This window comes from Balaenoptera physalus, assembly GCF_965194825.1.
Source record: "Balaenoptera physalus genome assembly, chromosome: 12".
Classification (NCBI taxonomy): Eukaryota; Metazoa; Chordata; class Mammalia; order Artiodactyla; family Balaenopteridae; genus Balaenoptera; species Balaenoptera physalus.
Genome location: NC_138897.1, coordinates 77,765,892 through 77,793,533, shown reverse-complemented (window position 1 = coordinate 77,793,533; position 27,642 = coordinate 77,765,892). Strand labels below are relative to the sequence as shown.

General features: G+C 49.4%; 2 protein-coding genes across 14 annotated transcripts in view; one reads left to right on the top strand and one right to left on the bottom strand.

The window, feature by feature from the left end:
* SART3 (spliceosome associated factor 3, U4/U6 recycling protein) overlaps window positions 1–27,642 on the top strand; it is a 91,553-nt gene that overhangs the window by 19,617 nt on the left and 44,294 nt on the right. For 6 of the 11 annotated variants that reach the window (XR_014251845.1, XR_014251846.1, XR_014251847.1 and 3 more), the window contains exons 7-19: window positions 505–660; window positions 1,353–1,491; window positions 1,980–2,087; window positions 2,778–2,855; window positions 2,979–3,037; window positions 4,007–4,116; window positions 6,716–6,828; window positions 7,746–7,822; window positions 8,423–8,591; window positions 10,274–10,734; window positions 11,264–11,416; window positions 12,249–12,439; window positions 13,116–13,274. Coding sequence is in view for 8 of the 11 variants with exons in the window: in XM_082417414.1 (XP_082273540.1) it covers window positions 505–660; window positions 1,353–1,491; window positions 1,980–2,087; window positions 2,778–2,855; window positions 2,979–3,037; window positions 4,007–4,116; window positions 6,716–6,828; window positions 7,746–7,822; window positions 8,423–8,591; window positions 10,274–10,734; window positions 11,264–11,416; window positions 12,249–12,439; window positions 13,116–13,274 (1,973 nt within the window). In the remaining 3 variants the exon portion in view is untranslated. Of the gene's footprint in view, window positions 1–504; window positions 661–1,352; window positions 1,492–1,979; window positions 2,088–2,777; window positions 2,856–2,978; window positions 3,038–4,006; window positions 4,117–6,715; window positions 6,829–7,745; window positions 7,823–8,422; window positions 8,592–10,273; window positions 10,735–11,263; window positions 11,417–12,248; window positions 12,440–13,115; window positions 14,151–23,445; window positions 23,624–25,730; window positions 25,893–27,642 lie in introns of those variants that run through there. The other 5 variants (XM_082417410.1, XM_082417412.1, XM_082417417.1 and 2 more) reach the window with 3 other exon arrangements.
* On the bottom strand, window positions 15,054–21,075 carry FICD (FIC domain protein adenylyltransferase). Of its 3 annotated transcripts, XR_014251858.1 has the most exons (5): window positions 20,750–20,796; window positions 20,177–20,269; window positions 18,965–19,323; window positions 16,935–18,098; window positions 15,054–15,189 (listed from the first exon to the last, which is right to left on the bottom strand). XR_014251858.1 is itself a non-coding variant. In XM_082417535.1 (4 exons), exons 3-4 carry the CDS (start codon window positions 19,263–19,265, stop codon window positions 17,023–17,025), a joined length of 1,377 nt encoding a protein of 458 aa, XP_082273661.1. In that variant the 5' UTR covers window positions 19,266–19,323; window positions 20,177–20,269; window positions 20,750–21,075; the 3' UTR covers window positions 15,054–17,022. The 3 variants fall into 3 exon arrangements, 2 of the variants coding, with proteins under 2 accessions (XP_082273661.1, XP_082273662.1); XM_082417535.1 differs by having other exon boundaries at window positions 15,054–18,098; window positions 20,750–21,075; XM_082417536.1 differs by lacking the exon at window positions 20,177–20,269 and having other exon boundaries at window positions 15,054–18,098; window positions 20,750–21,075.

The window sequence follows — 27,642 nt, the reverse complement described above, 5'->3', positions numbered from 1 at the left end:
GTACTTCTTTGGATCAGTAAACATTGAGCATAGCCTCCTCCATCTCCTGCATGTACCTGTACTCTGGCAGGAGCTGGTATTTGGAGTGACGAACCTGAAATAGCACAGGGCACCAAGTAACTCTGGTATGGTTGCATTCACCCCACTTAGTAGGCCAAGAAAGTGATAACTATTTTGAAAGGATGGTTAGCAATGGTAGTTGGCAAAGGTGTTTCTCTTTCATTCAGTTCCTGATTGATGGGAGATTTAAATTCCCTGTGGTCTAGGGATGGAGTTTAAAAAGGGTTCACAGAGCCTTTGTAACTATTGCCATGAAGAGGCACTTTGGATTCACTTTCTGCTAATCAGTTTATAGACCTGATATACAGAGGTTCTGAGAGTGGGGATTGGTGATTCTTTTCTTGGTGTGGCCATTCTCACCAAAATTTACTGTGGAGCTGTGTGTGCTTTCTGACAGTGTCACATAGCTCATTTCAATTTCATTGCCATTATCCTTTGCCCCAGTTGCAAGCCGAAGCACCCAGGCTGGCTGAATATCAAGCATACATCGATTTTGAGATGAAAATTGGAGACCCCGCCCGCATTCAGTTGGTCTTTGAGCGCGCGCTGGTCGAGAACTGCCTTGTCCCAGACTTATGGATCCGTTACAGTCAGTACCTAGTAAGATAACCTACCTGTTCTAATCTCACTTTATTTTTTACCAATTTAGGTTCCATTTAAAGAAAATCAGAAAGAGTGCCAGTAGTTAGCTGCATGCTGCTCCTCTCTGCTTGACTCACTAAGGAAGTCTCCTGGTGTTTTAAGTTATTTAAACTGATAACTGTAAAAAAATTTTTGCATAGCCTTACTATTGAGGACTTTATAACAGATTAATTTTTCTTTTAACTTCTTATCATGGAAAAATGTAAATACATAAATGTAGACAGATAAGTAAAATTAAACTGCAGTTAACCATCACCCAGCTTCAACACTTAACTAATGGCACTAGTCTAGTTTCATCTATAATCTTACTAGGTTCCTTACCTATTTTCCTCCCTTCCATGTTATTTTGAAGCAAATCCAGAAATCACATTTTGATGGTAAATATTTCAATGTGTATGTCTAAAAGATTTGAATTGGGATCTAAACAAGATCCATACATTAGGATTGGCTGATGTCTCTTAAAGCTCTTTGATCTGTAGGTTCCCCTCTCCACCTCTGTCCTCTTTTCCTGCAAAACCCCTTGTGATTTTTTTGTTGAAGAAACCAGTCATATTAAGGAAATGTCTTTTGTTGGTTGTGCTGGGAATGTCTCATGGATGGTGAAGTCTTAATAAAATTTTCTTTCCTGACCCTGGCATTCTTTATCATAGGATCGGCAGCTGAAAGTAAAGGATTTGGTTTTATCTGTACACAGTCGCGCTGTTAGAAACTGCCCGTGGACGGTTGCCCTGTGGAGTCGGTACCTCTTGGCCATGGAAAGACATGGAGTTGATCATCGAGTCATTTCGGGTGCGGATGTTTTTGTGGGAAGACTCCTAAGCTTTTTGCCCCGAGTCAGAAACATTGAGCTGTGACAAAAGTCATTAAATCAGCGTTCCCCAGGCGGTTACTTTGGCATATTGGGTATTAGTGACAAGAAGGGCTCTAAATGGGAGATACGAAGTAGTTGTATTTTTGACTTCTTAGACCTTTTTAACGTCTTAATATTCATTGTGATTTTCCAGGGAGTCATGGTCTTTTCTCCAACTTACTTGACCTGGAGCACTTTAATGCAGGGCACCTTGTGGGATGTGCCCTTTCTAGAACACAGTTTGTGCACCACTGTGGTAGCCTTTCTTTTGAACATTTCTCTCTAGCTCATTTCACTTTGTTGCATCCCATTATTACTATTACTGTTTAAGCCATATGGAACTTTATAGTCAGTAGCAGTTTTTATAATCATCTTGATAACTTCTTTTTGAATTGGCAACAAATCCTGGCTTTTTCTTCGACTCCAGTGACCTTCGAGAAAGCTCTGAGTGCTGGCTTCATTCAGGCCACTGATTATGTGGAGATCTGGCAGGCGTACCTTGATTACCTGAGGAGAAGGGTCGATTTCAAACAAGGTATTGAAGTTTATGTGTTTCCTATCAGAACTGAGCTTTTCCTTAACATGTGTTTTGGTAGGATGTCCCAGTTGCCCAAATATCTCACGATGGGGCAAGTGATATTGGTAACTTTTTTTTTCTCAGAAATTTTAGCTATTTCAGTTTGTAACGAAATCATGCCGTGGATTGTAAAGGGAGAGAGTAATGGTCCTAATGGTTTACACTGGCTCCTGCCAACTTCTTTAGTCTCATTTCTCCCTTCTCTCCCTTCTGTGTATCCTAAATAGTTCTTTACATGGGACTGCTGTGTTCCTTTTAAATCATTGAACCTCCATGGGATCCCCTGCCTTCCTCTCTCCTCCCTCAAAAAAGAAAAAAAAAAAAAGAGCGACCAGAACCACACGCCCCCACCCCTAATTGGTGCTTGCTTCCTCATGCAGGGGGCTTTTAGCCATTCTGCCGGCTCGGGGAGACACCTTCTGCTGTGGTCCTGCACATGGCGCCCTTGTCACCTTTGTCCTCGTACTGTCTGTGATGTGCTGCCTTCCTGTATCTGCCTCCCCCCACTGTGTGATGAGGGCAGGGACTGGCACTTTTATTTCCGTGTCCCCAGCATGATGCCAGGGAGCGTCAGTGTAGGATTGAAAAGAACAAATAAGACGTGGCATGTGGTTTCCTCGAGCCGAACCTCTCTGCACTTTCTCACAGACTCCAGTAAAGAGCTGGAGGAGCTGCGGTCTGCGTTCGCCCGCGCCTTGGAGTACCTGAAGCAGGAGGTGGAGGAGCGTAAGTGGGGCCCCCCTCCTGCCTTGTCCGCTCGTGCTTCCTGTTCTGGTCGGTGTACCTTTTCAGTCAGAGGCGATTTGCCTCTCAATTACTTTCTGATTTCGTCTGCTTCTGTTCTTCAAGGTTTCAGTGAGAGTGGAGATCCAAGCTGCCTGATCATGCAGAACTGGGCTCGGATTGAGGTAAATGTTTCTGACACATTGTCAGTTTCATCCCCCTTTGAGGGACCTTTGTCCGATAGTGTGACCGAAGCTGAGTCGGGATCCCAGGTGATGGTCTAGGCCCTGTAAGGATTCATGTTTATTTCCTTGCTCGACACACATTCGTTTCTGTCTTAGGGAGAATCCTAGCTCCCCGCTCGAAGTTGCGCAGCAGGTGTCTGAATGCCAGGCGCTCGCTTGTGTGTTACCTCTTCCCCTCCCGCGCTGCGCCCCATTGATGAGCACGTCCCCAGCATAAGCAGTTTGCAGGCCTTTCGCTGTGTGCCGGGGGACGAGAGAAACCCTGTCCCTGTGCTAGTAAGGCTTTAATCTAGTGTGAAAGACAGACAGTTTCACAGATAATCAGAGGGTATAATGAGTTGAATGTTACTGCTGAACCAAGGACCCCAGGGTGAGTAAGACATGAACCCTGCCCTGAATCAGCTCATAGGCTTGTAAAATGCTAACATTTTCTCCTCTGGGGGAGAGTCAGGTATCAGGTAGTTGGTGGATGGGATGGTTGTGTTGAGACCACGTTAACGATGCAGCAGCTGCGGCTCAGGAGTTAAGAGCCGGCATCTGCTCCTCGATCCATCTTTCTTTCTCTGCCTTGCCCTTCAAATAAAACACTTACAGTTAAGCTTGTTAAAAATAAAAAACGCCTGGCCGGTACTGTCGTAAGTGCCTGTGGGCTCCCCAGTGTGGTTCTCGAGGTGAGCATGGGCAGACAGCCTGAGGCTTGTCGCTGCAAAAAGGCTGACATGCTTGGGCCGGGCTGTTATCATGGGGGGTGGCCCGGGAATGTCCAGGGAGTTAAGTAACGCTGATAGTTTTGGGGTGAGTTTTGGGGTGGGAGGTTTTTAGCCATGTGCGTCTGAAGTGTGTTTTGTAGCGAGTGTCACCATCATAAGGTCTGAGTCCTCTCCTAACTCAGTCTGCTAATGCGTTCAGGCTCGACTGTGCAATAACATGCAGAAAGCCCGGGAGCTCTGGGACAGCATCATGACCAAAGGGAACGCCAAGTATGCCAACATGTGGCTTGAGTATTACAACCTGGAAAGGTAACCGGCCGGGGTTGGGGGCGGTGCTTGTCAGGTGTGACCCGCAGTGCCCCCTGCCTTCTGCAGCCTGGGCCTGCTCCTTGCAGCACACTGCTTCTCTTTATCGTCCTGTCTCTCCTCGGTGGCTGGGGGTTTATGGGGCAGGGCTATAGAGAACCAAAGATAATATTCTGTGCCTGGGCTCTTATAGCCATGCATTACTTTTTTTTTTTTAACATCTTTATTGGAGTATAATTCATTACTTTCAATTTATTTTGGTTTGTTTTGATTTTTGGACATGAATGTTTTATTTGACTTTCGGGGGAGCTGTTTATTTTTTGTATCTGCTTTGTCTATAAAAGTAGGAAATAATAAAAAGCAGAGAGGAAAAAACCCAAGTTTTTTTGCAGTGACAGGCCCACATACAACCACCATTAGTTAATGGTTTGGGTATGTTCTTTGAGACTTTCCTGTGCTTAAATTTTTAAGAAATGATGATGCAGTTATAGTATACATTTTCTAAACCTCTAAAATTATTTTAAATAATGTTTATGACATGGAGAAGGTATAAAGAATATGACTAGCTTTTAAATTCAGTATATCTTGGACATTGCATGTCTATAAATACATCTTTTTTCTGTTCTGAACATTTTGGTTTTTTTACCCCCGATTTAAAAAATAGTATGTGCTCAAGTTAAAATTGAACATTTAAAAAAATGTGAGCTAGAAAGTGAAAGTCTTAAAATCCTTCCCCAGAGACGATCACTATTAAAGCTTCTTGAATATTCCTCTAGATCAGCGGTTCTCAAATGTTTTGGTCTCAGGACCCCCTTTACACTCTTAAAATTTGAGGACCCCCTCAAAAGCTTTTGTTTATGTGAGGTATATTTATTAATATTTACGTTAGAAAATAAAACAGAAATTAAAAAATATTTTTATTCATTTAAAATTCACAATAAATTGATTACATTTAACATTTTTATGAGAAAGGACTGCTTTCCAAACTCCAAAATAATGCAGTGAGAATGTGGGCTGGTTTTATACTTTTGTAAATATCTTTAGTCTGGCTCAGTAGCAGACAGCTCGATTTTCACGTCTGCTTCTGCGTCCCCTCTGTTGTGATGTTTTCATTGAAGAATATGAAGGAAATTTGGCCTCACACAAATAAGAGGTTAGGAAAGAGAAGGGGGTATTTTTCAGATATTTGCAGATATTCTTCTTTCACACTACAGCAAAATTTAACAAGTCATAGTCATTTGCATTCTGGAATCTGAAGCCATATCAATGAATTTTTCACTCTGTTGCATTAATATCCATTGGTCTGTTTTGCACTGAGCAGACCTCTTACCCACGCATGATCCCGTGACATGCGTTGTGTGTGTGGAAAATGCTGACTCATTAAGTCCTGCAGCTCTTCCAAATATTGACGCGTTTCATTATCCCATTTGTTACATCTGCACTGATCTTTGTAGAAAAGCCTTACATGTAGGAGGCTGTCAGACTCACGGTGACAGATACAAATTTTCCAAAGCTCTGATTTTCACTTGAAAGCTCCAGTCTTATCACCGTCAACAAAAACTCTTAAGTGGTTTTCCTTGAAGTGATAGCCTCACTTCATTAATTTTTGAAAATGTCTAGCAAATACCCCAGTCTGAATCACCATAGTTTTTGTCACTCAGCTGTTCTCTCAAGTGAAAATGATGTTCCATGAAAAAAAGTAACTAGTCCAGCTTGCAACTCAAACAGTAACCCATTATTTCTTTGCTACAACCATTGTACTTCGGTATAAAGAGGTGCTTTGATGTGTGCATCCCATTTGTCACACAGAATATTAACAAGGTGTGCACTGTCTTGATCTGTGCTAAGAGCCACTGTAGCTTTTGCACCCTCAGTGCAAATGTCAACACAGTGGAAAAAGTCCAATAAATGTTTCAGTATTATTATGAAAGTAGTTTTGACTTTGCAGACCTTCTGAAAGGGTCTTAGGGACCCTCAGGGGTCTGAACTGCTGCTCTGAATTTTTTCTGAGTGTCCTAATACGTATTTACAATGTTTATATTTATAAAAAATTTTAAAACAGAAATGAGAACATAGCATCTCATAACTGCTGGGATGAACAGAATGTTGTTTTAGATATACTATCCTGATGAGCAGTATATATTTCCATGTCAGTGTAGGAAGATCTGACTCTAGGCATGAAATCTGACAGCCCCCTGTGTCAGTGACTCTCCCCTCGAGTGGGACCGTGTCCTAGAATTTCTCTAGGGACTTTATCAAGTCACCCACAGCTCTTGGATCCCCCCATGCATTGCACATGTGAATGCAGTAAAGGCAGAACGCCTGGCTGAGGACCACTGTCCCCAGGTGCGTTTTCCACTGGCACCGACTTGCTAAGGGAAAGAGTGGCTTAGAAGAAAGCCTTCATTTTTGACTAGAGGGGCTCTCTGGGAAAAGGAGAAAGCATTAAAAGTATCAGTAGCACACAGAGTGTGGCATCTCCTCAGAAGCTGGAGTTGGCGGTGGGCTTTGATGCCGTGATGTTAGCTGTGTGAAGGCAGCCCTCCCTCTGCGCCTTCCGCTTTGTGTACTGGTGGCGCCAACTGTGTGTTTTCCGCCGTAGGGCCCACGGTGACACTCAGCACTGCAGGAAGGCTCTGCACCGGGCGGTCCAGTGCACCAGCGACTACCCGGAACACGTCTGTGAGGTGTTGCTCACCATGGAGAGGACAGAAGGTGGGGACCTCGGCGCGCTGCCTCTGGCTTGGGGTCTGTCCCTTTTGCCATTTGGTCTCAGGTCTGTAGGCTTAAGGACAGACTGTGTTTACGGCTTCAGCCCCTCGAGGGGCCTCTCTGATGCGACCGTCACGCGGTGCTCGCCGGTGAGAGGGGGGAGTCCTGCAGCCCTCCTCAGACTCCACGTGCGAGGGGGCCCGTGACGACGCTCTAGCACAGGCCTCTCAAGACTCTTTGGTGGGGGCTGTTGTGTGCGGCATCCCTGGCCTCCCTCTACCCGCTGGGTACCAGTGGCGCTTTTCGTGCCCCCAGTGCTGACCACCAGAACCGTCTGCAGGCGTTGCCAAGGGTTCCCTGGGACTCAGGAGAGACTGTGCTCCAGCACAGCGCCGAGAGGCACACGGCAAAACGTGCTCTCTGGTCACGTGTGCCTCCCTTGTGAATTTCAGAGCCTCAGTGTTCAGTTTCCATGGGCGTTAGTCTGGATTTTGGGGTATGAATCCCTCAGAACTGGAGATAGACACCCAAACAGCAACAACAGTAAGAAAAACACCCCAGCATTTATCATTTGAGGAGCTCTTAAAATCTTTCGGTCTTAGTACAGATGTCTTGTACCTTTTGCATTAGAATGTTTTCATAATCTTTGCCACAGAGAGCCCATAATAGAACCTATTCTGGTTTTCAAGTCTCCTTTCTAAAAGAGAACGGATGTTCTAAACACACCTGGAAGGACTATTTGAATTCTGAAACTTGAAACCTATACAAATGAAATCTTCTTAAAATGGTGAGCCAATTCTCCAGTTGTTACTGTTTGATGGAAGAGCTTTCTTCTGGAGGTGCGGGACAGTAAGAAAATTTTATATTATTATATCCTTCAAAATCCGAAGAAGTGAAAGTTTGCTTCTCTTCCTCTCAAGGTACTTTAGAAGATTGGGATATAGCCGTTCAGAAAACCGAAACTCGACTGGCTCGCGTTAATGAGCAGAGAATTAAGGTAACGATGCTCTTTATTTCAAGTCTTTGAACCTCTGAAAACTATTTTGACTGTGTTTGGTATGAATGTTCCTTGTCAGAACCTTTGGGGTCGTCCTGAGAAATGTCTTTTACTCAAAGTATTAACTATGAAATGTTTGAATCAACATTTAAGCCTGTCATCTTTTTAGATCGGCTTAAAACTTTAGCCCCAACGATAGATACAAATCCAAAACAGGACTTTTGGCCCTAAAGGTTATTGGAATAGACGAACAAACTAAAAGAGGAGCCTGACATACTTAGCCTAGCGATTGGAGTATGAACACCCCCAAATGAATCAGGGCCTCAGTTTTATAGATTTTTTTTTTCTTTCTTTTGGCGAGTCATTCATGGGGATCTTGTGAGACATACCGTAGACTTGAGATGCGGCTCCCAAGAAGCCTGAAGAGGCTGGGGCTCAGCCGGGGAGACTGGGAGCAGCCCTCCTCCTCGTCCTCTTCCTGGTCTCCTCCCTTCTCCCGGGTGGTGGCCATCCTCCCTGTGCTCCCACCTCTTCCATCACGAGTCAGTAGACTTCATGTAATCGCCGCATCCAGTGATGCGTCATATCCCGATTTTCCAGGCTGCGGAGAAGGAAGCAGCCCTCGCCCAGCAAGAGGAAGAAAAGGTTGAACAACGGAAGAGGGCCCGGGCAGAGAAGAAAGCGTTGAAAAAGAAGAAGAAGACCAGAGGCTCGGACAAGAGCAAAGCTGATGAGGATGATGAGAAAGAGTGGGGCGACGATGAGGAAGGTAAGGCCTGGTAGGACTTCACCTGGGACGTCCCGGAGCTCCAGACAGGGCGCAAAGCAGCACGGAGAACTTTCTTGCATTTGAGAATAAGTTGCTTGCGAGGTGCCCACCACCCTCCCTGTCCCTGCCTGCCCTCTACGTGGGTGCCCTCTTCCCCGGCTTGACTCCAAGGCCCTGTGCCAGGCGCCACCCCGTGTAGACACAACCCTGCCCATACCCCCTGGGCTTCGCTCCCTACCCTGTTGCTGACACCACCGCCCGCTTCCTGAGTGGTGCCTCCTCTCCCTCCGTGGGTTCCCACACCCCACCCTGTACCGTCACTCCCTGAGCATGGACACTGCCTTATCCTCAGGCCCCGGCGCCCCGCACCGCCGCCACAGCCGGGCCCTGCAGTGACACCAGCCTTACTTGTCCCCACCTGATGGTTTTGACAGGTAGAATTTTCCAGCCAGTGTTTCTGTCACCCCTGCCATTTCAGGCGTGGGCAGGTGTGGGTCAGATTTGTTTCAACAAAATCAGTCAAGGTAAAGAACTGTCTCTAGACACTAAAGGACGCTAAACATTTTTCTAGTTCAGAGTTGTCAACCAGAGGGAAATAGTAATGGAGTCATTGTTCAGTTGACCAAGAATTTCTCCCCGAGTCTTTCTGGAGCCTTCAGAAATGACCGTGGGTAGCTCACTGCGCTTTAGGGCTTCTGGTTTAGCAGGGGAAGGCAAACGGGACCTGTGACCGCAGTGACGTGTAATAGGGACTTGGGGAGATGTAGGTGTGAATCATGGTGGAGGCCAGGGAAAGCACTAGGGGGTCAGCGGCCTGCAGGAAAGACTTCGTGGGGAAGTGACGCTGCACCTTGGCATCTGGGGGAGGAGTGAGTGACTGTCAAGTGAGAAAGAAGGGAAGGGGCCAGCCAGCCAGGGTCAGCAAAGCACAGGGCACAAAACAGCCTGGCATTTTCTCTGAGCAGCAAGTGTCTGGCTTTGGGCCCTGATGCATGGCAGAGGGCCGGGTGCCAGGGTGGGTGAGGCTGGGGCAGCAGGCAGGCCAGCAGGCCCAGTCAGGGCACCCTGGAATGCAGCGTGCCACGGTCAGGCTCCATCGGGAAGGCAGTGGGAAACTGATGGGAAGGTCTGGAAGCAGGGGGCCCTCACCAGTTGGGTTTCAGTATTGTCCCCCTGGAGGCAGTGGGAAGAGCGGGTTGGAGTAGAATGTTGTTAAGTTCTGTTGAAGGACACGAGACAATCGTGACCGTGGGTAGGAACTGTAGCACTTTGTACTGCTTCCAGGGGTGGCCTGGGGAGCACATACTTCAGTGTCACCGGAGGTGCTTGTTCACACGCAGTCCCCAGACTCTATCCTCCCCTTGCTGCCCTGGGCTGTCTAGGATGGGGTCCTTGGGATTTGCCGGCCCAACTTGGAGACCCACTGACCTCTCATATGATTAAGCGTGGCCGATGAGGACTTAGGTTATCACTTGCACCTGAGTTCGTCCCCTCACACGAATGTAACTGGGGCCCGGAAAGGAGTGGGATGAGTCGGGCAGGTCAAGAGAGACCTGGCAGAGGGCGGGGGGGCGCGTATAGGGGGAAGAGCCCTTTCCCTGCCAGCCGCTCCCCTTGCACAGCTCACTGGCAGGAAGGGGCAGTTAACTAATTGTCACTGCTTTTCTCCCGACCTACTGTAGAGCAGCCTTCCAAGCGCAGGAGGGTGGAGAACAGCGTTCCTCCCGCTGGGGAGGCTGAGCCGGGCCCAGAAGCCCGCCCGGGCCTCTGTGGGGGCAGCGCCCCTGCGGCCGCGGAGCCCCCCTCCGAGCAGCAGGAGCAGCGGGCAGCCGCCCGAAGGAGGGATGCGCCCAGGGTGCCGCACGACAGCAGCAAGGACGGCGTCACCGTCTTCGTCAGCAACCTGCCCTACGGCCTGCGGGAGCCTGCCACCACGCTCCGGCCGCTCTTCGAGGCCTGCGGGGACGTGGTCGAGGTCCGCCCCATCTTCAGCAACCGCGGCGACTTCCGGGGCTACTGCTACGTGGAGTTTAAAGAGGAGGCGGTGGCCCTGCGGGCCCTGGAGCTGGATCGGCAGACCATTGAGGGGCGGCCAATGTTTGTCTCCCCTTGTGTGGACAAGAGCAAAAACCCAGACTTCAAGGTTGGTTTGTGTAAGAAAGCACGCCTTTACGTAGGGTTGCGGTAGGACAGGGTAAGCGCTCTTTTCCTGCAGCAGCTCATACTTAGAATACACGTGGAACATTTGCTAAGAACGAAACTTGCGCGTTAACCGGGTCAGTTCTGTTCTGAGCTGGTTCGCTGAGGTCTCAACTCGGGGCTGGGTCACTTCGAGCTGGCATTACTTGACAGATGACGATACAGTTAGGAACTGTGTGATGGCTGTTTGCCGTTGGATGGTTAGGAGTGACAAGGGACGTGCCAGGTGCTTTGTATGTTACCTCATTGGGTCGTCACCCAGGCTCTGAGAAAAGTGGCTTCACTTGCCATTTTACAGAGGAGGAAGTGGAAGCTTCGAGAAGTTGAGTGACTTGCCCAGGGCGAGTTAACAGTTCCCGGCACCTGGAGCGGGCTCTGGCTGGGCCAGGCCTGTGGACGAGGCCTGACCCTGCGTTGTGGGGAGCTGGGCAGGGCCTCGGGTCATGATTTCCTCTCCCCACTCCTCCCTGTAGGTGTTCAGGTACAGCACTGCCCTGGAGAAACACAAGCTGTTCGTCTCGGGCCTGCCATTCTCTTGCACGAAAGAGGAACTAGAAGAGATCTGCAAGGCCCATGGCACTGTGAAGGACATCCGGCTGGTCACCAACCGGGCCGGCAAACCCAAGGTCAGCGTCTGAGCACACGGCAGTCGCCTCCCGGAGTCTGGGCGAGCCTCTGTTCAGAGATTACTTGGTTCTGGAGTGGGTTCTGATTTGTCTACTAGGAGGCAGACGAGAAGTTAACAGAAGGATAGATGCGCGAGGCTCTTTTTCCATTTGGAGTCAGATGAACCCATATGTGGCTCATTGTACTAAAAAGAATAGGGTGTTTGAAGAAAAACTATGATGAATTAGCAGGGGCTCCAGTGCAGCTCCCAGGCTGTGGAGCCTTGGGGTGAGGTGCCCCCCTTTGCAGTCTCCTCCCTCCTGCCCGGACCCCTCTTTTCACTAGGCCTCTGGCCATCTCCCCAGGTCCCTGCACTGGCTTCCCCCTTACCATGTCCTCCCCTTCTCCGGTCCCCTCAATCTCTTGTGAAATCCTTGACCATGTTTTGAGTAGTTGTCTAAAAAGAGTTTGGTTGATCTCTCAATCCCCGTCCCATTTATCCAGGTTAATCGAGAGTTGAAGAGTATGAATAAGGGCGGCCCGAAGGCACAGGGACATCGGGGCTCACCTGTGTCCAGGACACCTCATCCACTTGCTAGATTTATGCTGGTCCATCTCTCTCCTTCCTTTCTTTTTTTGGCTGGAGCAAGCACAAGATGCACTGAACTTAAGTTATCTGAAGTTAGTTGCAGAAATAGGGAGGGAGACTAGGGCTGTGAGACCTATAGACAAAGGATGGTGGTGGTGGGGAGGGAACCCAAGGGTCGGGGGCCTGCCCTGAACCGGCCGGTGAACCTCAGGGAGGAGGTTGTGCCCTGCAGCACTCACCTGGCCAGGCTTTTGCACTTTCAGGGCCTGGCCTACGTGGAGTACGAAAACGAATCCCAGGCATCTCAGGCCGTCCTGAAGATGGACGGCATGACTATCAAAGAGAACGTCATCAAGGTGGCCATCAGCAACCCGCCTCAGAGGAAGGCTCCAGAAAAGCCAGAGGCAAGGAAAGCCCCGGGGGGCGCCATGGTGCCGCGGCAGATCTACGGAGCGTAAGTGTTGTGTGCTCGTTGGTGCAGACTTCGTCCTGGCCTGCACCACGGTGACCGAGTTTCCTGTCAGCGCGGTGAGTTCAGACAGAAGGTCAGGGCCTGGCGTCCCTGGGGCGCTCACGCTTGTTCCCAGGGCAGGGTGTCTGCAGCAAGTCCACGCTGAGGGCCAGTCTGGAAGTGGGACCCTCTCTCGTGTTCGCCGGTTTACATGGGTGATTTATTTATTTTATTATTATTTTTTTAACACAGTGATTACGTTGAAGTCCCCTTTGGCAGGTGAATCCGTATGTGTAGGTTCCAAACCTGACAGACATGTGCTTGCCGTGCTAATCTGTATCTCCACCTGTAATCCAGATAGAAGCTGTGTTCTCACCCGATAGGGATGAGGCAGCAGGGTGCGAGGTTATTTGGTGAAGTCTGCAAGGTTACAGCCCTTTTTATCCATCCTAGGTGTGATGGTATTACACAGGCGTGGCCCTGGCCAAAATTGTGGAAAAGGCAAAGTTGGTTAAAGTGATTTTTACCTAATAGCCGAAGTCAGGGAGAACAGGGCTCGTCTTATTACCCTTCTTGTTTTTTTGTTTTTCACCTTTTACCTTGGGGTGATCTAAGACCATCCTGGCTTATTTTCATCAATTGTCACCTCAGAAGGTCCGTGCGTTGTTTGCTCTTCCAGGCGGGGGAAGGGGAGGACCCAGCTCTCTCTGCTGCCCCGCGCCCTGCAACGCCCAAGCGCCACCGCGGCCCAGGCTGAGAATGGCCCTGCTCCGCCGCTGCCGGCCACCGAGGTACCCAAGATGTCCAATGCCGACTTTGCCAAGTTGCTTCTGAGAAAGTGAGTGGGACTGTGCGAGAAGGGAAATGCCTTACTTGATGCTGGCCGGGAAGACGCCTGGTGGCCCAGCCGTGCCCTGGCTGTGCAGGACCCGGTGCAGCGCCCGCGGCCACACGCTTGCTCTGGTTTAGGTAGGATGGGAAAAGGGTGTCCAAGGAAAGAGGCTTTAAGTGCTCCCTCATATTGAGGGCGAGAGGACGAAAACGGTCACTCCACAGGCTGGGCGCAGGGTGCGGTTTCCTAAGATGTGTCTTAAAGAGTGAGAAACAGAAGTGAAACGCGAACACACCGTTTTGAGACCCCCTTGTCCAAATATTTTTGGCCACCTCTGGTCCCCTTTTTATAAGACACTTCACTTACACCCTGCACAGCACATGTGCCCGTCGCTCTTTTTAAAAGACAAAATGGCAGATGTTAGTAATTCACCAGAATGGCCTATTTTAGTAAAGGGGTGGGGGCAAGGGGCACATAAAAAACATCTGATGGGCTTTTGTTCACGGGGGCTGTGCGTTTTTATATTACGTATTTGTAAATGACACGTCAACCCACTGTTTTGTTTCCTAAAAGCAAAATACTTGTGACATTTGTTTTGTATAGGAATTCTGTGCGCCATCTGCTATGGACGTTTTTCTTTGCCTAGTGACTAGTGAACTGTGCTCTTTGTCTAAATGTTGAGTTTCAGCCCTTTGGTTTTGTTTAAATAGCATTGTCAAGTGCAAACTTAAATTCTCCCCATTTAGCTTTGTTTATTAAACTGAAGTTCTCTTAAAAACTTCTTGTCGAAAGGTACCCAGATGTGCATTCAAATATGTATTTTGAAATGGGTGTACCTTGGTTTACCTAATGGGTGTGTAAATAGAACTTTTGTAAGTCAAATCCGCTTGGCACTTTGATTTAAACCATTTCTGCTGTGATATCTTTGGTTTTAAACTTCAGTTTAGAGCAGTTTGGCGCGTACAGCTTTCAAGCTTTTTTACCCACATCTTTTATCCAGTATTTATTGCTTTGAAAGTGACATTGGCAGTTCAGTAGGGAAACTGACTTTATAGCAGTTCAGTAGGGAAACTGACTTTATAAAGGCACTCTGGGGAAAAAAATCGGAATTCTTTCCTATGTCATGAAAATCAGCTCATTTATCTATTTCTAAAGGTTTTATGCATCATTCAGGCTTTCCTATATTTTTTAACTTAACATTTTTAATGGACAATTTGAAACAGATAAGTAGAATAGTAAACTAAGCCCCGTGTGCTTGTCATCGAGCTTCAGCATTGCTCAGCTCGTAGCCCGTCTTCATCTCCACCTCCTGCCCCTCTTGTATCCCCTGTGTTCTGGAGGGATGTCCCAGACATCATTAGTGCTAACCCAATAACACTGTAGCATGTATTTCTAAGGACTTAAAGGCCGTGGTTTTATCATTTCTAGAAACATTAGCAGTAATACCTTAATGTTATCAACCATCCAGGCAAATCTCCAATTCCCTGTTTGTTGTTTTGTAAATAAGTTTTTTAGTTGATAGGTTCTCTGTACCTCATCTTTATCTTCTGCACAGAACGTTTGTTGTTAGGTGTTTTTGAATTCAAGCAGCGGCTGTGAAGCAGTCAGAAGAAACTGTTCGCTGGGATGGCCGGCCATCCACTTCCCTGCAGAGAGGCCCATTCCGTGGGTGAGAGGATGTGGGTCAGTCGGGGACCAAGGGGCCATGGACCTTTCCTTAGCAATCCAGGTCATGTGGTGCTAAACGGTTTTGTTCTCCTGCTGTTGCCAATCCTCTGACCTCACTTCACCCTCTCAAATGTCCACAGGAGCTTGTTACAGAGGTGGACCTTTCAGACTCGAGCAGGACCCGATTTAGGTGCAGGGTGTTGACTGTTCTAGAAATAGATTTTCAGGAACTTAGGAGTGGGTTTATGTAGTCCTGGGGGGAAAAAAACTGATGGTAAATAGATACATGAAAAACCATTTCGGCTACTCGTGTCTTAGTGCAAGATCAGCGATACATCCCTGTCAGCATAACCAACCAGTTCTGTCTTGTTGTCTTGTTGAATAATTACCATCTTGGATCTGTTTTTCTCCCAGAACAATATAAAGAATAGGGCTAAAGTTCTGAAAGAATCCCTCCCTCACGCTTAGGATAGATGGGAACATCTCTCTCTTGAATAAGGTAGCAAAGTCTCAGGCATTTATGTAACAAAATACTTTATTAGTAATTCGTTAAAATAATACTCTTCACATAGCTAAAGTGCAAATTTCTCCCTCTAGTACAAAGCAAGCACTTCTGTCAGGCTTCCTTGGTGTGCTTATAAAGAGCAAGACGATAGAAGAGTTAAGGTTTAAGAAATACCTTATGGCAGCATACAAATACAAAAATATTTTTTATCAAGGTTTGAATAACTATCACTTGGGGCCATTTCATACATCTTTTCACTTATTAATCTTTCAGAAAATTACTCCATGCTTATTATACAATTAAATAACTATAAACACTGCATCAGAATAGTGTCCTCATTACTATAAGGATCTGAATTTTCCAATCAGACAACACTCGGTGGATACTCACCAGCATTCAGACACTAACAAAGTGCGTACAGTGTTAGACATCGCCAGCTCGGTCACTGGAAAAGGGACCCAATGGCTTCCAGCCATTCAGACTAAACAGCAGCAGCCAACTTGGAAACTTGGCTTTGTTACATGTAACATTTTATCCTTTAACAAGTTGCTAGGAACATAAGGCCACTCCAAAGCAATCTGCTCCGCTTCCCCCAGGGGACAATGGCTGTGGGGGCAGGTGAGTGGATTAAAGGGACGCATCCTGGCTGCGATCAAAGGTGTTTCTCGGCTCCTGTGAACTGGCGCTCCGACTCCTCACAAATGCTTGTTGGGTACTGACTAGGTGTCTGTCTTCAGATGTGTCCTAATGCCTGATTTGCAGCAGGATTTAATTGTTACGTGACAAACCCAGAAGAACCTTTAGACTGAAACATCTGGTCTGAATTGCTGCAAATGTGAGAAACATCAATACAAAGAACCCAGGACAGCCATGCCCCTGTTCTTAATTAGAGAAACGGTCGATGTGGCAAAATAACAGCCTCTGGTACCGGAGTTTGCAAACTATGGCTCAAAGAATCTTCCTTGAAATAAGCGAGGTATCTAACTAGATATATTGTAAACGTTCATTTCATCTCTCAGAAACTTGCTCTGCCGGTAAGGATTAGTCACAACACTAACCTCTTGGTAGCGGAGCCAACACCTGTACGCAAGGAGGCTTTCAGTCACTTCTCAGAGCTGCGACCGGGTTCTCCTTAGCCGTGCTGACTTCTCTCAGGTAGTCACGGACCCTCGCGGCCGGTTCCAGAAAGGGCTGCAAGGAGTTACTCCTCCAGACCTCATCCCACAGCTCCCCCACTGCAGTGCAGATTCTGCTCCAGAACCTGTGTTCTGGTCACATAAGGAGCACTGATGCCCCCAAAGCCTGCTGGGGCCACCCCAAGGATCGGGGCCACCAGCACAGACAGCTGACACCACACATTACCAGCTCAGAGGGAAATAAATAACTGGGCTCAATTATAAGTTATCTTAGGGACAAGGCTTAATAATTTAGTTTTCTTCTTTAAAGAAGCATTTGGAAAGAATGCTTTTGGAAAGAATGTTTAAGTTCCTTACCCATCTTCCTCTTGCTCTGGGAGATGACTAGGTTTCTAGAAATGCTGAGTTTCTTGGATTTATTCCCCCCAAGGGAGGATTTGGAGCGTTAGGGCTTCACAGGCAGCGTCTCCTTGAACCTAGAGTGGTTGGGTCTGGCCTCTGGCAGTGCCACAGGGTACTCCGTGGTGGCAAAGAGCAGGGTGTCCAGGGTGGTCTCCGTGCACTTGGCAATGAAGCGGATGAACGGCCTCACGTCGCCTTCGTTGGCCACCTCCAGCACGTGGTAGTACTCGGACCTCTGCTCCTTGCGGACGGTGATGGGCGGGTAGCCCGCCTGCATGAGGATGAGGTTCATGAGCAGGCGCGAGGTCCTTCCGTTGCCGTCGATGAAGGGGTGGATGTAGACGAGTTTATAGTGCGCCAGGGCCGCAAACTCCACCGGGTGCAGGTTCATGGCGTCCTCCGAGTTGAGCCACTGGGTGAACTCCTGCATCTGCTTCTCCACCTCCTGAGGGTGGGGCGGGACATGGTGGCCCACCAGGACCTGTGTCGTGCGGAAGCGGCCGGCTTCCACGGGATCCACATACCCCAGCACCCGCCGGTGGATCTCCAGCACGTCGCCGATGCTGACAGAGCCGATGCGGGAGAGCAGCGTCGTGTTGACGTACTTCATGGCCGCGTGCATGCCGATGACCTCATTCTGCTCCTCCAGGCTCTTCCCTGGCACGGCGTAGCGGGTCTCCAGGATGTGCCTGATCTCTGAGAGGGTGAGAGTGTTGCCCTCGATGGCCACTGTATGGTAGATGTGGTGGTAGTACGTCTCCTCCATGACCCGGCGCAGTGCCGAGTTGCCCTTGGGGATGGACATGACCTTCTTCACTTTGCTGTCGATGATGCTGAAGTACCGCTGGTCGATCTCCTCCACCAGCGGCAGCGTGCGGTCGCGGTTGACCAGCGCCGCCTTGTGGTGGGGCGCGATGGTCAGCGCTCTGGTGTACAGGTAGTCAGCCTGGATGACGTCCCTGTCCTCTTCTGAGAAGATGCCAAACTCGTTGAGCGCGTCCACGAAGCCCGGGTCCATGCTGAGGGCGTGCAGGAAGAGCTTGTGGGCTTTCTCCCGCTTGCCCTGGCGTTTCATTTCCAGGGCTTGGTTCAAAGCTGCTTTGGCTTCTAACTTGCTGGCTAGAAAAGAGCCAAAGAGGCGTGGGTCAGAGAGGGCAGAGGACGTTCGGGGGGGCGCCGCCCGACAGCTGGTCTCCTCCAGGGCCAAGGGGGCTCGACCCAGCCATGTTGTACACGCCCTTCCGCATACCTGCATGTGCAGACATGTTTGTTCCCTGCAGCCCAGTGGGGCCCTGCGCTGGTCGCTGTTCACTCAGCCCCAGAGCCGTTCTCTACCGTGGGGGCAGCAGCCGGGCTCCCCGGCCCCCTCCTCTGACCTGCCGTCGTTGAGCGGCTGTGTTCTCCTACGGCCGCAGCTCCCGTCAGGTGGCCCTCCCCTACGTCTGCTCCAGCTCGCAGCCGTTCTGGTGATTTCTTCTGGAGGCGCGGGCCCCTTCTCCCTGCCTCCACCCCTGCCCCTTTAGGCCCTGGCTGTGAAAGGCTCCTCACTGCTGCTAGACCCTGGGGGCCTCCTCATCCCTGGGCCTTTTAAAAATTCTTTTAATCTAATGGTTTTCAACTGGACCCTGCTGTACATCTGGCCCTTTTCTGCTGGCCCTCCCACCCCCAGGGCCAGCCACACCTCCTAGACTTCTTTTAGTTCCTGAAGTGCCCAGGGCTCTCCTACCCTGTGGTCTCTGCCTGGAACACTCTCCCCTGAAACCTTTTCCCTTGGGTCTCTCCTCAGGCATCTCCTCCTCCAGGGAGCCTTCCTGGTGTGCTCCTACGGCTCCCTCTGCTTCCATATCACCACATGTATCTCAGCCACCTATCACCTTGTCTAGCTAGGAGCTCAGGGCTGACTCTGTGCCCCGCACACACGACATAGCTGGCCCTCTAAATACCTATAGGATTAATGAGCGTCGAGGCGAGATGGCCAGTCTTACCTGGAGAGGCCTTGGTCTTGACCACCAGCGGTGCTGCATCCCTGGAGGTGACAGTGAGCTCCGTGGACGGGCTGGTGCACTTGGTGATGGCAGGCTGGGCTCTGTCCAACTTGCTCCTGAGCAGGTAGAAGCCTTTGAACACAGCCAGACACTGCTCCTCCATGGCCCCCAGCGGCAGCAGCAGGGCCAGCAGGGAGCCCAGCACCATGCTCAGCAGTATCACCCACAGGAAGCGGCCCCAGACTGAGACCCATTTTGGTTCAGTCACCGCCATCACTGAAGCCATCGACATGAGTGTCATCTGGACCAAGGGGTGGGCCCCTTGCACATGTCCACAGTGGCCTGGGAGAGAGCAGGATCTGCAAGGAACCAGAGTTGCAGGAGTTGAAGCAGGGGAACCGATACCCTGATGACACATCTCTGGCTTCAGGGGAGGCGTGGAGATGCCAGGGTTCTTAATTCACTGTGACCAGGGGTGGGGGCGAGGCAAGGATTAGGTGCCGCCCCCAGGGCAGTGTGACGCTGCGAAAAGCAGAGCTGCCGCCACCCAACTGCTATTAAACACCTACTGCGTGCCAGACCCTGTGCTAAACCCTAAGGACCTCACACGTACCCTCCTGCAATCTTCAACAGGAGCTGAGGCTGCCCCATTCTCGAGCTGAGACCGGCTCAGAGAGGTGAAGGCCCTTGCCCAGAGTCACCCAGTGAGCAAGTGACGGTCTTGCGTTCAGGAACCCACGGCTCAAAAGCCTCCCCACTTAAGCATAAATCTCTGTGGCCTCTGATCCCAAACACTGTGTGCCCTAGACACATAACACACATGTCCAGAACAGCTAAGGTAGTACTGAGGCTCATTCTTTGCTAAGTACAACTGTTCGGAGGCCTGATTTATTGCCACCTGGGCAGTCAGCTCTTCCTGCCCTCACCCTGGTATTAGCCACAACGCTGTTCCCCGCTCTAGCCGCCTTTTCCTGGCCTGTCCAGGAGGCATCCCGCCTAGAGTTTGGGCAGTCTGAGCATCTCAAGAGGAACTCAGGTTGTGGGCCAGAGGGGTGACCACTTGCCTTCTGTGACAATGAGCAGGTGCTTGGGGCTGGCAGTGGGAGTGGAGGGATCGGGTCTGCAAGCACCATCATACTAACAAGCATTTATTAAGCAACTATGGTGTGCTGGGCATTGAGCTGAGTGCTAGCAATGCCTTATCTCACTTACCCCTCACCACCTCACGGAGGAAAGCTACCCCTAGGCTCCACTTCACAGACGAGAGAAACTGATACACAGAGAGCAAGTCAATTCCCAGACAACCTACAGGGAATAAACAGAGGCATTCGGGAACGAATTCCCAGTGCATCTGGGTCCAGAGTACCCAGGTCTTCACCTCTACTTTATTCATAACCAGGGCCCAAGCACCCGATCCCGTCTGTTCCTGGTACTGGACCAAGACCCACAACTGACCGATAAGGTTTCTGGGGGAGCCTGGCTGGTTGATACAGAACATCTGAAAAGGCTTGGGACGAGCTCTAATGGGGAGGTACGAAAGAGAGTGTGGGTCACTGCTTCGTCCAGATGGTCGGCGCGGGCTCCTCGGCGGGGCTGGACTTCTCCGAGGAGGACGTGCGTTCTGGGGGCACGAATCTCTCAGCCCTCACTAGCTACTAAGGGGGAAACAGGGGCTCCAAGAGGCGAGGACACTGGACTAAGGTCATTCTGAGGAGCCGCCCCTTTCCAAACCCCACCCAGGGCTCACTGCCCCGCTGCACCCTTCCCGGTTCACCCCCTCCTCACCTCGCGCCACTACCCGGCCCTGCTCTGCTGTCGCCTTCTCAGCACTCAGTCTCGGCTGGCCGCTGGCTCCGGGGACCTTTGCCGTCAGCCCGTGGCCCCGCCCTCGGCGACTCTGCATTGGTCGGCCCGCCATCCTCTTCGCAGCGTATTGGCTTCCTCAATTTGTCTGCGCCTCGCATTTCCGGGTTCCCGGTCCGCCTCCGCTTCCCCGGGAAAGACGCGCCGTGGGCCACTCCCATTGGCTGACTCCTGTATTGGTCTCGTGCCCGAAAGGACCAATAAGCAATAGGAGGGGCGGGGCCCGAGCGACAAGCGGGAGCCCCAGGTGCGGAAAACCCCTGCCTGTGCGGAAAACCCCTGCCTATGCGGTTTTGGGGCACTCTGGGTACGGCCTGGAAACTCGAAGTTCCGATTGCCTTTCCCTTAAGTTTCTTCCTTCCGCGGGCCCCTCTCGCCGTCCCCTGGGCCTCAGTTTCCTTAGGTGTAAAGTGAGAATGCTGATGGTTTACACCTGTCCACCCTGTTAGCCTGACTTCACACCCCGCGTTCTCAGCCTCCTCTCTGTGCTACCAGGGTTGCCCTCTTCCCCCCGTCTCTCACCTTCTTTTCCTCCTGACTTTTAAATTTACATCCTCTTGAGAAGAGCCTGGCTGGTTCTCTTGCTTCCCGGTGTGGGCAAAGAATGTTGCCTGCCATTTCAGCGAACAAAGAACTTTGCCTGCCGTTCTGGTATACGATGGATTCTGGCCATCCCTCAAGCCATCCTACGTTGCAGCTGCCCAGAGGGTTTGTGTGCCCTAGGTGGAACTCAAGATGGAAAAAACAGGATACTGGTCCTAGATAGTTCAGATGCATATCAAAGGAATAATTTCAGTGAGCCCAGATTCTTCCATCTTCTTATAGAAAGGCACTAAACTCATTCACTTGAGATGCTTTTTGTGATTAGCAGTAATCTTCTGAGTGTTCAACTGCACCCCCAAACCCCGCCCCCAACCCCCACAAAAACTCATATCCTGGCTCCTCCCTTACCTCTTTGGAACAGTTCTTCAGAGTTGAGAGGGCTCTGCAGTCCTCAGTAATGTCCCTGAACAAGAACAATTCAACTTTCAGGTTGTATGTTTTGTTTTGTTTTTCAGTCGACAGTGAGAACTGAAAGCTCCATTTTAATTCACAAATATTGACATTAAACATCCAGGACATGCCCAGAAATGCTAAAGTACATGAGTTTTAAAAAAAATATTAGCAGTACAGATTCTGTAGTCAGGGAAACCTGGGCTTAAATTCAGACTTTGTCACCTTGGCTGTGTGTTCCCTTGAGCGAGTCGCAGTTTCCCCATCTGTAAAATGGGGGCAAACAGCCTACCTCACTTTTGCCCTCAAGTTTGGGATTTGCAGAAGGCCTGACACCAAAGCAAGCTCCTCTTGTCCGATGCACAGCAAGCCAAAATGCTGAGAAACTGAGGTTCGCAACAAAGAGGATTGATTTGCAAGGCAGCCAAGCAAGGAGACAGGAGAACAAATCTCAGATCTGCCTCTCCTTGAAGGCAAGGGGCTCGGGGTATTTATGAGGTGAAGAATAAAGCTGCAGGGCAGAGGCGTGGGGAGCAGGGGGCAGGTGACTGGAAAAAGGGGTGATAATTATCATTCTGCACAGGCATAACTAAGCTACAGGCCTCTGCACGTTCAAAAGGTCACCGATGGACCCCCGCCCATGCCCAGGTGAATGGTGGGTGGTCCTATCCAGTCTCAACCAGCTCAGCTGAACCAGACACAGCTGACTCCAAGTTCCTAGAAAACAACTTGGGCAAATACCTTATTGTTTAGCTATGGGCTGCTTGGAGGACAGGCAAGTCTTAAACAACCTTAGTGGAAGCAGGTGAAATGGATTTAACTCACGGTTGCAGTTCCCCCTATTTTTGATCATTCCTTAATCTTGAGGAATAAAGGCAAAAACCGTTCTGGCTACTTCCTGCTGATAAGGGGTGCAGCTTGTGGAATCAAACTGCTTAGTACTCACTTGAAAATATTCTCTTATTCCTGGATTCAAGTTAACATTTTGATTTTAATAAACAATTACTACCTACACACCAGCTGTCAAGGCACTTATAGGCCCAAGATTGGTAACTGAAACCACAAAGATGTACCCTGAGGGGGGCATGCAGAATGTCAGACATCTGACATTCTTAGATATTATATATGGAAGGGACATAGCCTGGGAAAATTAAGTACAGTTTCTACAATATCCTGACAAAGTAAAACCTCGCCAGGGGTAGACACCAGGTCTTTAAAAATCCAAGGACATGAGGAGAGGACCAAATTTCAGCTTAGTCAAGAAAAAACAGGGGACAGGAAATTCTATTAGCCTAATCTGATATGTTACATCTGAAGACACAGTGAAAATAGGGAGAGTCAAAAAATTAATGACAGGCACAGTCAAGGGATCAGCATGATCCAATACAGAAAAAAGGTTTTGGATGACAAGTCCAACAGCTAGAGGGATTAGCACTTCTCAAACTTCGGCAAAAGTAGGTAATCACTGAATTGTCCTTCCAAGCCTGGGAGGTTAGAAGCCAAGAGAAGGCATAACAAAGGAGAACAATCATTCTGGTAATCTAACAAGTTATTTAAATTGCCTTCTGAGAATTACCAAAGCCACCACTGCAGCAATCCCGCTCACCTTGATTTCTTTCTTGCAGCTTCTTTCTGAAAAGAAACTTAAGATCCATGAAGAGGTTCACTTGCCCCCTTGGAGAAGTCAGTGTTGGGGGTCTGGAACCAGCCAAGGTTTGGATGATCTTGGTCCCAGTTTTTCTTCGGCAGCAAGCATGGTTTCTGTTCCCCCATCATGTTCCTCCATAAGGTCTGGTCCAGTGAGGATGGACATGGTTTTCTGGATGTTTATTCTTCCAAGATTCCAGTCTAGAGGTTCATCGTCTCCCCTAAGAGCTTCCTAAAAGGGGTTTTGCTATGAGTCCAAAGTTGGGGATCCAAATGGGGCAGAACCCGGCCACCCCCAGGAATCCCCGGGGGTCTAGAGTTTCCATTCTGTCGGGCAGCAAGTCTCTCTATCCTTGTGAGAGTTCAGAACCCAAGTATTTAACAGAGGCCTGAGAACTCTGCCTTTTTCTTGGACCCATTATAGCCTCTTTCAATCAAGAAGTTCAAAGTCAACACTGTATTCTGGTCCTAGGTGTCTGTCTTACTGGTAATCAGAAGATCATCCACAATACTGGAGCAGGGATCCCTTCTTTAGTGGAAGGTCCCTCAAATCTTTTGCCAGGATTTCTCCAAACATTGTGGGGGAAATTTTAAACCATCCCCCCGCCCCCCAGGAAGTAGTGTCCAGGAGTACTGTTTTTTAACTCTTGTATCTAGACCTTCCCATTTGCAAGCAAACAACTCTTGGGAGTCAGAACTCAAGGGTATGCAAAAAGAAAAAAAAAAAGCCATCCTTCGACTCCAATATGGGAAACCAACAAAAATCTCCGGACAAAGTAGTGAGCAGGGTGTATGGGTTAGGGATCACTGGGTGAATATCTTAGGTGTAGCAGTCTTTGCTCTCTTCCCAGACCCCCATCCTCTCTCACCTCCTGGCTCACCTTCTGCAGTATCTCTTCCGGAATGGTCACAGGCTGTCTTTTGGGGTTGGAACACTAGAGTCTGCAGTGGGCGAGCCTGCTCAGGGGGTACGTTAATGTCTATTTGCCCAGATGCAAAGGTAACCCTGGTATTTAGTGAGTCTTGTCCCAGAAGGGGAATGGGGCATTCAGGCATGCGTAGAAAGCCATGCTTCAGATGGTTTTTCCCCATCTGACAGTCTAGTGACTGGAGAAAGGGCTTTTTCAAGGTTTCTCCCAACACCCCAGTCACTAACAGTCTCAGAAGAAAGTTTGGAAGGCCAGGTGTTTAAGACGAACTAAGTGGTCCCCGTATCAATCAGGAAATCCAAAAGCTGATTCCCCACATAGTCTTAGTCATCCGGGGCTCCATATGGGAGATATTGATGTACTCGATGGGATTTAAAAGAACCTCTGTCATTCTTTTTTTTTTTTTTTTATACAGCAGGTTCTTATTAGTTATCCATTTAATACATATTAGTATATATATGTCAATCAACCTCTGTCATTCTTGATCACCTGGCACGCCAACTGTTTACCTTTAAGCCTTACTGAGGATGGGACGCTTTTCCAGGGTCCCTCCTGTTTACAATATGCACGCTGGTGGGGTCCCACTATAGGATGCACCATTCAAGTGGGAGCTTGAGGCCTCTTACCTTTTGCTGAGTCCCTCGTGGGGGGTCATCCATTTGGTCCGGCTCTTCCCTGGGTCAAGGCAGTCACCAGTGGAGTGGCCAGTTTTATTCTCCGTCGTGCCCTTTTCTCCTGAACCTGGTCCCTGCCATGAAAAATTCTGAAGGCAATTTAAACAAGATGAGACATAGGCATCCCTAAAGCCCCTTCCACCTTTTGTCATTTCCTCTGTATATCAGGGGTTCTCTGACCGATAAGAGTCATATTAGCCATCTTTAAATTCTGTGGGGCCTCAGGGTCTATACCTGTATATTGCCTGTAGGCGTTAAAGATCCAGTCTAGAAATTCTGGAAGATCCTCATTCGGTTTCGTTTTTACCTCCTGTATTTCACTGAGGCTTCTTTGGCTTGGCACCCCTCTTGGCAACCCTCCAAGAATGCAGTCTCCATGACGTTCAAGTTCTAGCCCATCCCCAGCATTCACCTCCCAACTGGGGTCTGCTGTTCGTACAGCTACGCTTGCCGTGGCTCATATTGGGTTACCAGGGATTTCTGTGTGCAGCTGATCTGCCTCTCCCGTGGCTTTATCCAGCACCATTCTATGTCCTTCTGAAGTGAGGAGGGTATTTCATAAACTTTGCCTGAACCTTTTTTCTGGGGGCGGGGGGCCATGCTGCATGGCATGTGGGATCCTAGTTCCCCGACCAAGAATCGAACCTGTGCCCTCTGCAGTGGGAGCACGGAGCCCTAACCACTGGACCACCAGGGAATTTTGAACATCTGCCCAGGTTGGGTTGGAGGTTGCAAAGATCGGTGAAAGAAGATCTTCCATTCTCTTTGGGTCGTCTCTGTAAGCTGGCATGTGGTTCTTCCAATTAAATAAATCTGAAGTCGAAAAGGGATAGTGGACCCTTATCCATCTCATAGGCTGCCCAGTCTCAGCATTCACACCCCCAGTGGGGACTTAGCTTAAGGGATATTGCCCCACCCGAGTTGGGGTAGCTCCCTGGCAGGTATGGGAGGGGGAGACCATTCCTATTTGTTGACTCTTGGAGACCAGGGGGCGGGACTCGAGCCTGAGGCTGTGGCTCAGGCTCTGGCAATGGAAGAGCCGGAACACCATCGCCTGGGGATAGAGAAGGAGCAGTCGCAGTGTCTGACTGGCTTCACAGCAAGTGGTCCTCCTCTGCATCTGAATCAAGCAAAAGAGGTTTCTCTGTCTCCCCTTCCCGTTGGACCATAACCCTGTATCTCCTCTGCACAGGTTTATTCTGACACAACAACATCAGAGACTGTATATAATGCATTTCATCCCGTTCTTCTTCCCATTTACAAACTAAATCTAGTTGTAGAATTGTAATTTAAGGATTCTTTTTCAGGCCATTTTGCTCCAGAGTCTAAAGGATATTGTGGCCATGCAGTGTTACTAAACAAACAAAACAAACCATTTTTTTCTTTTCCATGGATTCATTACTCAAAGTTTCCCAATTTGGGAGAATGCAGCTAGAGGGCTGCGCAGGGGAATTGAGTTAACATTTCTCATTTTGGAGGGGCTTTGCTTTCAGGTGGTTACAGCAACAAAATCTTTCTAAGGATCCTTGCTACAGGCACCAAGAAGCTCAGTCCCCAATAGCCCACCTTTAGCAGGACAATCAGACATTGACGGACATAGATAAGACGAGACCAGAACAAACCAGACCAAATACCAGCGCCCCAGGCCTTTTACCCAGGTATGGAGTACCTTGTAGCTGTGAATCTTTTATGTTGGCTCCAAAATCCTACCAGGTGGGCCTCCAACCCATGATTGGGTGATCACTGCAAAGACAATCCAGGCACAGGTGTGTTTCTTTAACAAGATTACTCACCCCAAAGATGTCTTCCAAGCCCCCAAACCGTCTCTTTGTTGCAAAACAAAACGAAGCACCAAAGGTCAGTGGCACCTTGCTGGGGAGATCCGGGGGAGGGTCCCTGACACGAACAGACTAGGAGCTGCTGGGACTCGCCCACAGGCTCCCAGTACCAGGGAGGGACTGATGAGTCACAGGTAATAGGTGTGTTTGGACTTACCTCCTGGATGGTTCCCCAAATTTGCTTCCAAACCAGGTTCTTGCCTGACACACAAGAGCCAAAATGCTGAGATGCCGAGATGTGTAGCAAAGAGAGAGCCCTCCTGGGTACAGAAGCCTTTCCGTGTCCCCCATTTCTTATGTGTAGGAAAAAGGTTTCAGCCTCCTAGACCTTCCCTAATTAGAGGAGGGAGGGAATGCAGAAACAAGGGAGGCTCAGTCAAGAAACGATAGTGCAATAAACAGAGTCCTAGTTCCTCCTCAAGGGATACACGTAACAACCTGATACATACCTCTGAGTTCCTCTGCAGGAACTAAGGCCCCCCACCACGGCGGAGGATGGGGGCTTCACACTAAGCACAGGATCCCTGGACCACCTCGCTGTCCACCCATCAGAAGAAAGTCGTGCACCCTGCAGGCCTCACCCCAAAGGTTTCCTTTAAAAACCCTTCCCTGAAAACCATCAGGAGTTGGGATTTTTTGAGCACAAGCCGCCCAATCGCCTTGCTTGGCTCTGCAGTAAACCTTCCTCTGCTCCAACCTCCGACGTTCTGGCTTGGTTGTACTCACTGTGCATT

Bases quoted from the DNA above. Each gene is read 5' to 3' on its own strand.
- FICD (XM_082417535.1), bottom strand. From the start codon at position 19,265: ATGACACTCATGTCGATGGCTTCAGTGATGGCGGTGACTGAACCAAAA. The intron at 18,099-18,964 runs GTAAGACTGGCC...GCTCTTTTCTAG, and splicing joins CAAGACCAAGGCCTCTCCAG to CCAGCAAGTTAGAAGCCAAA.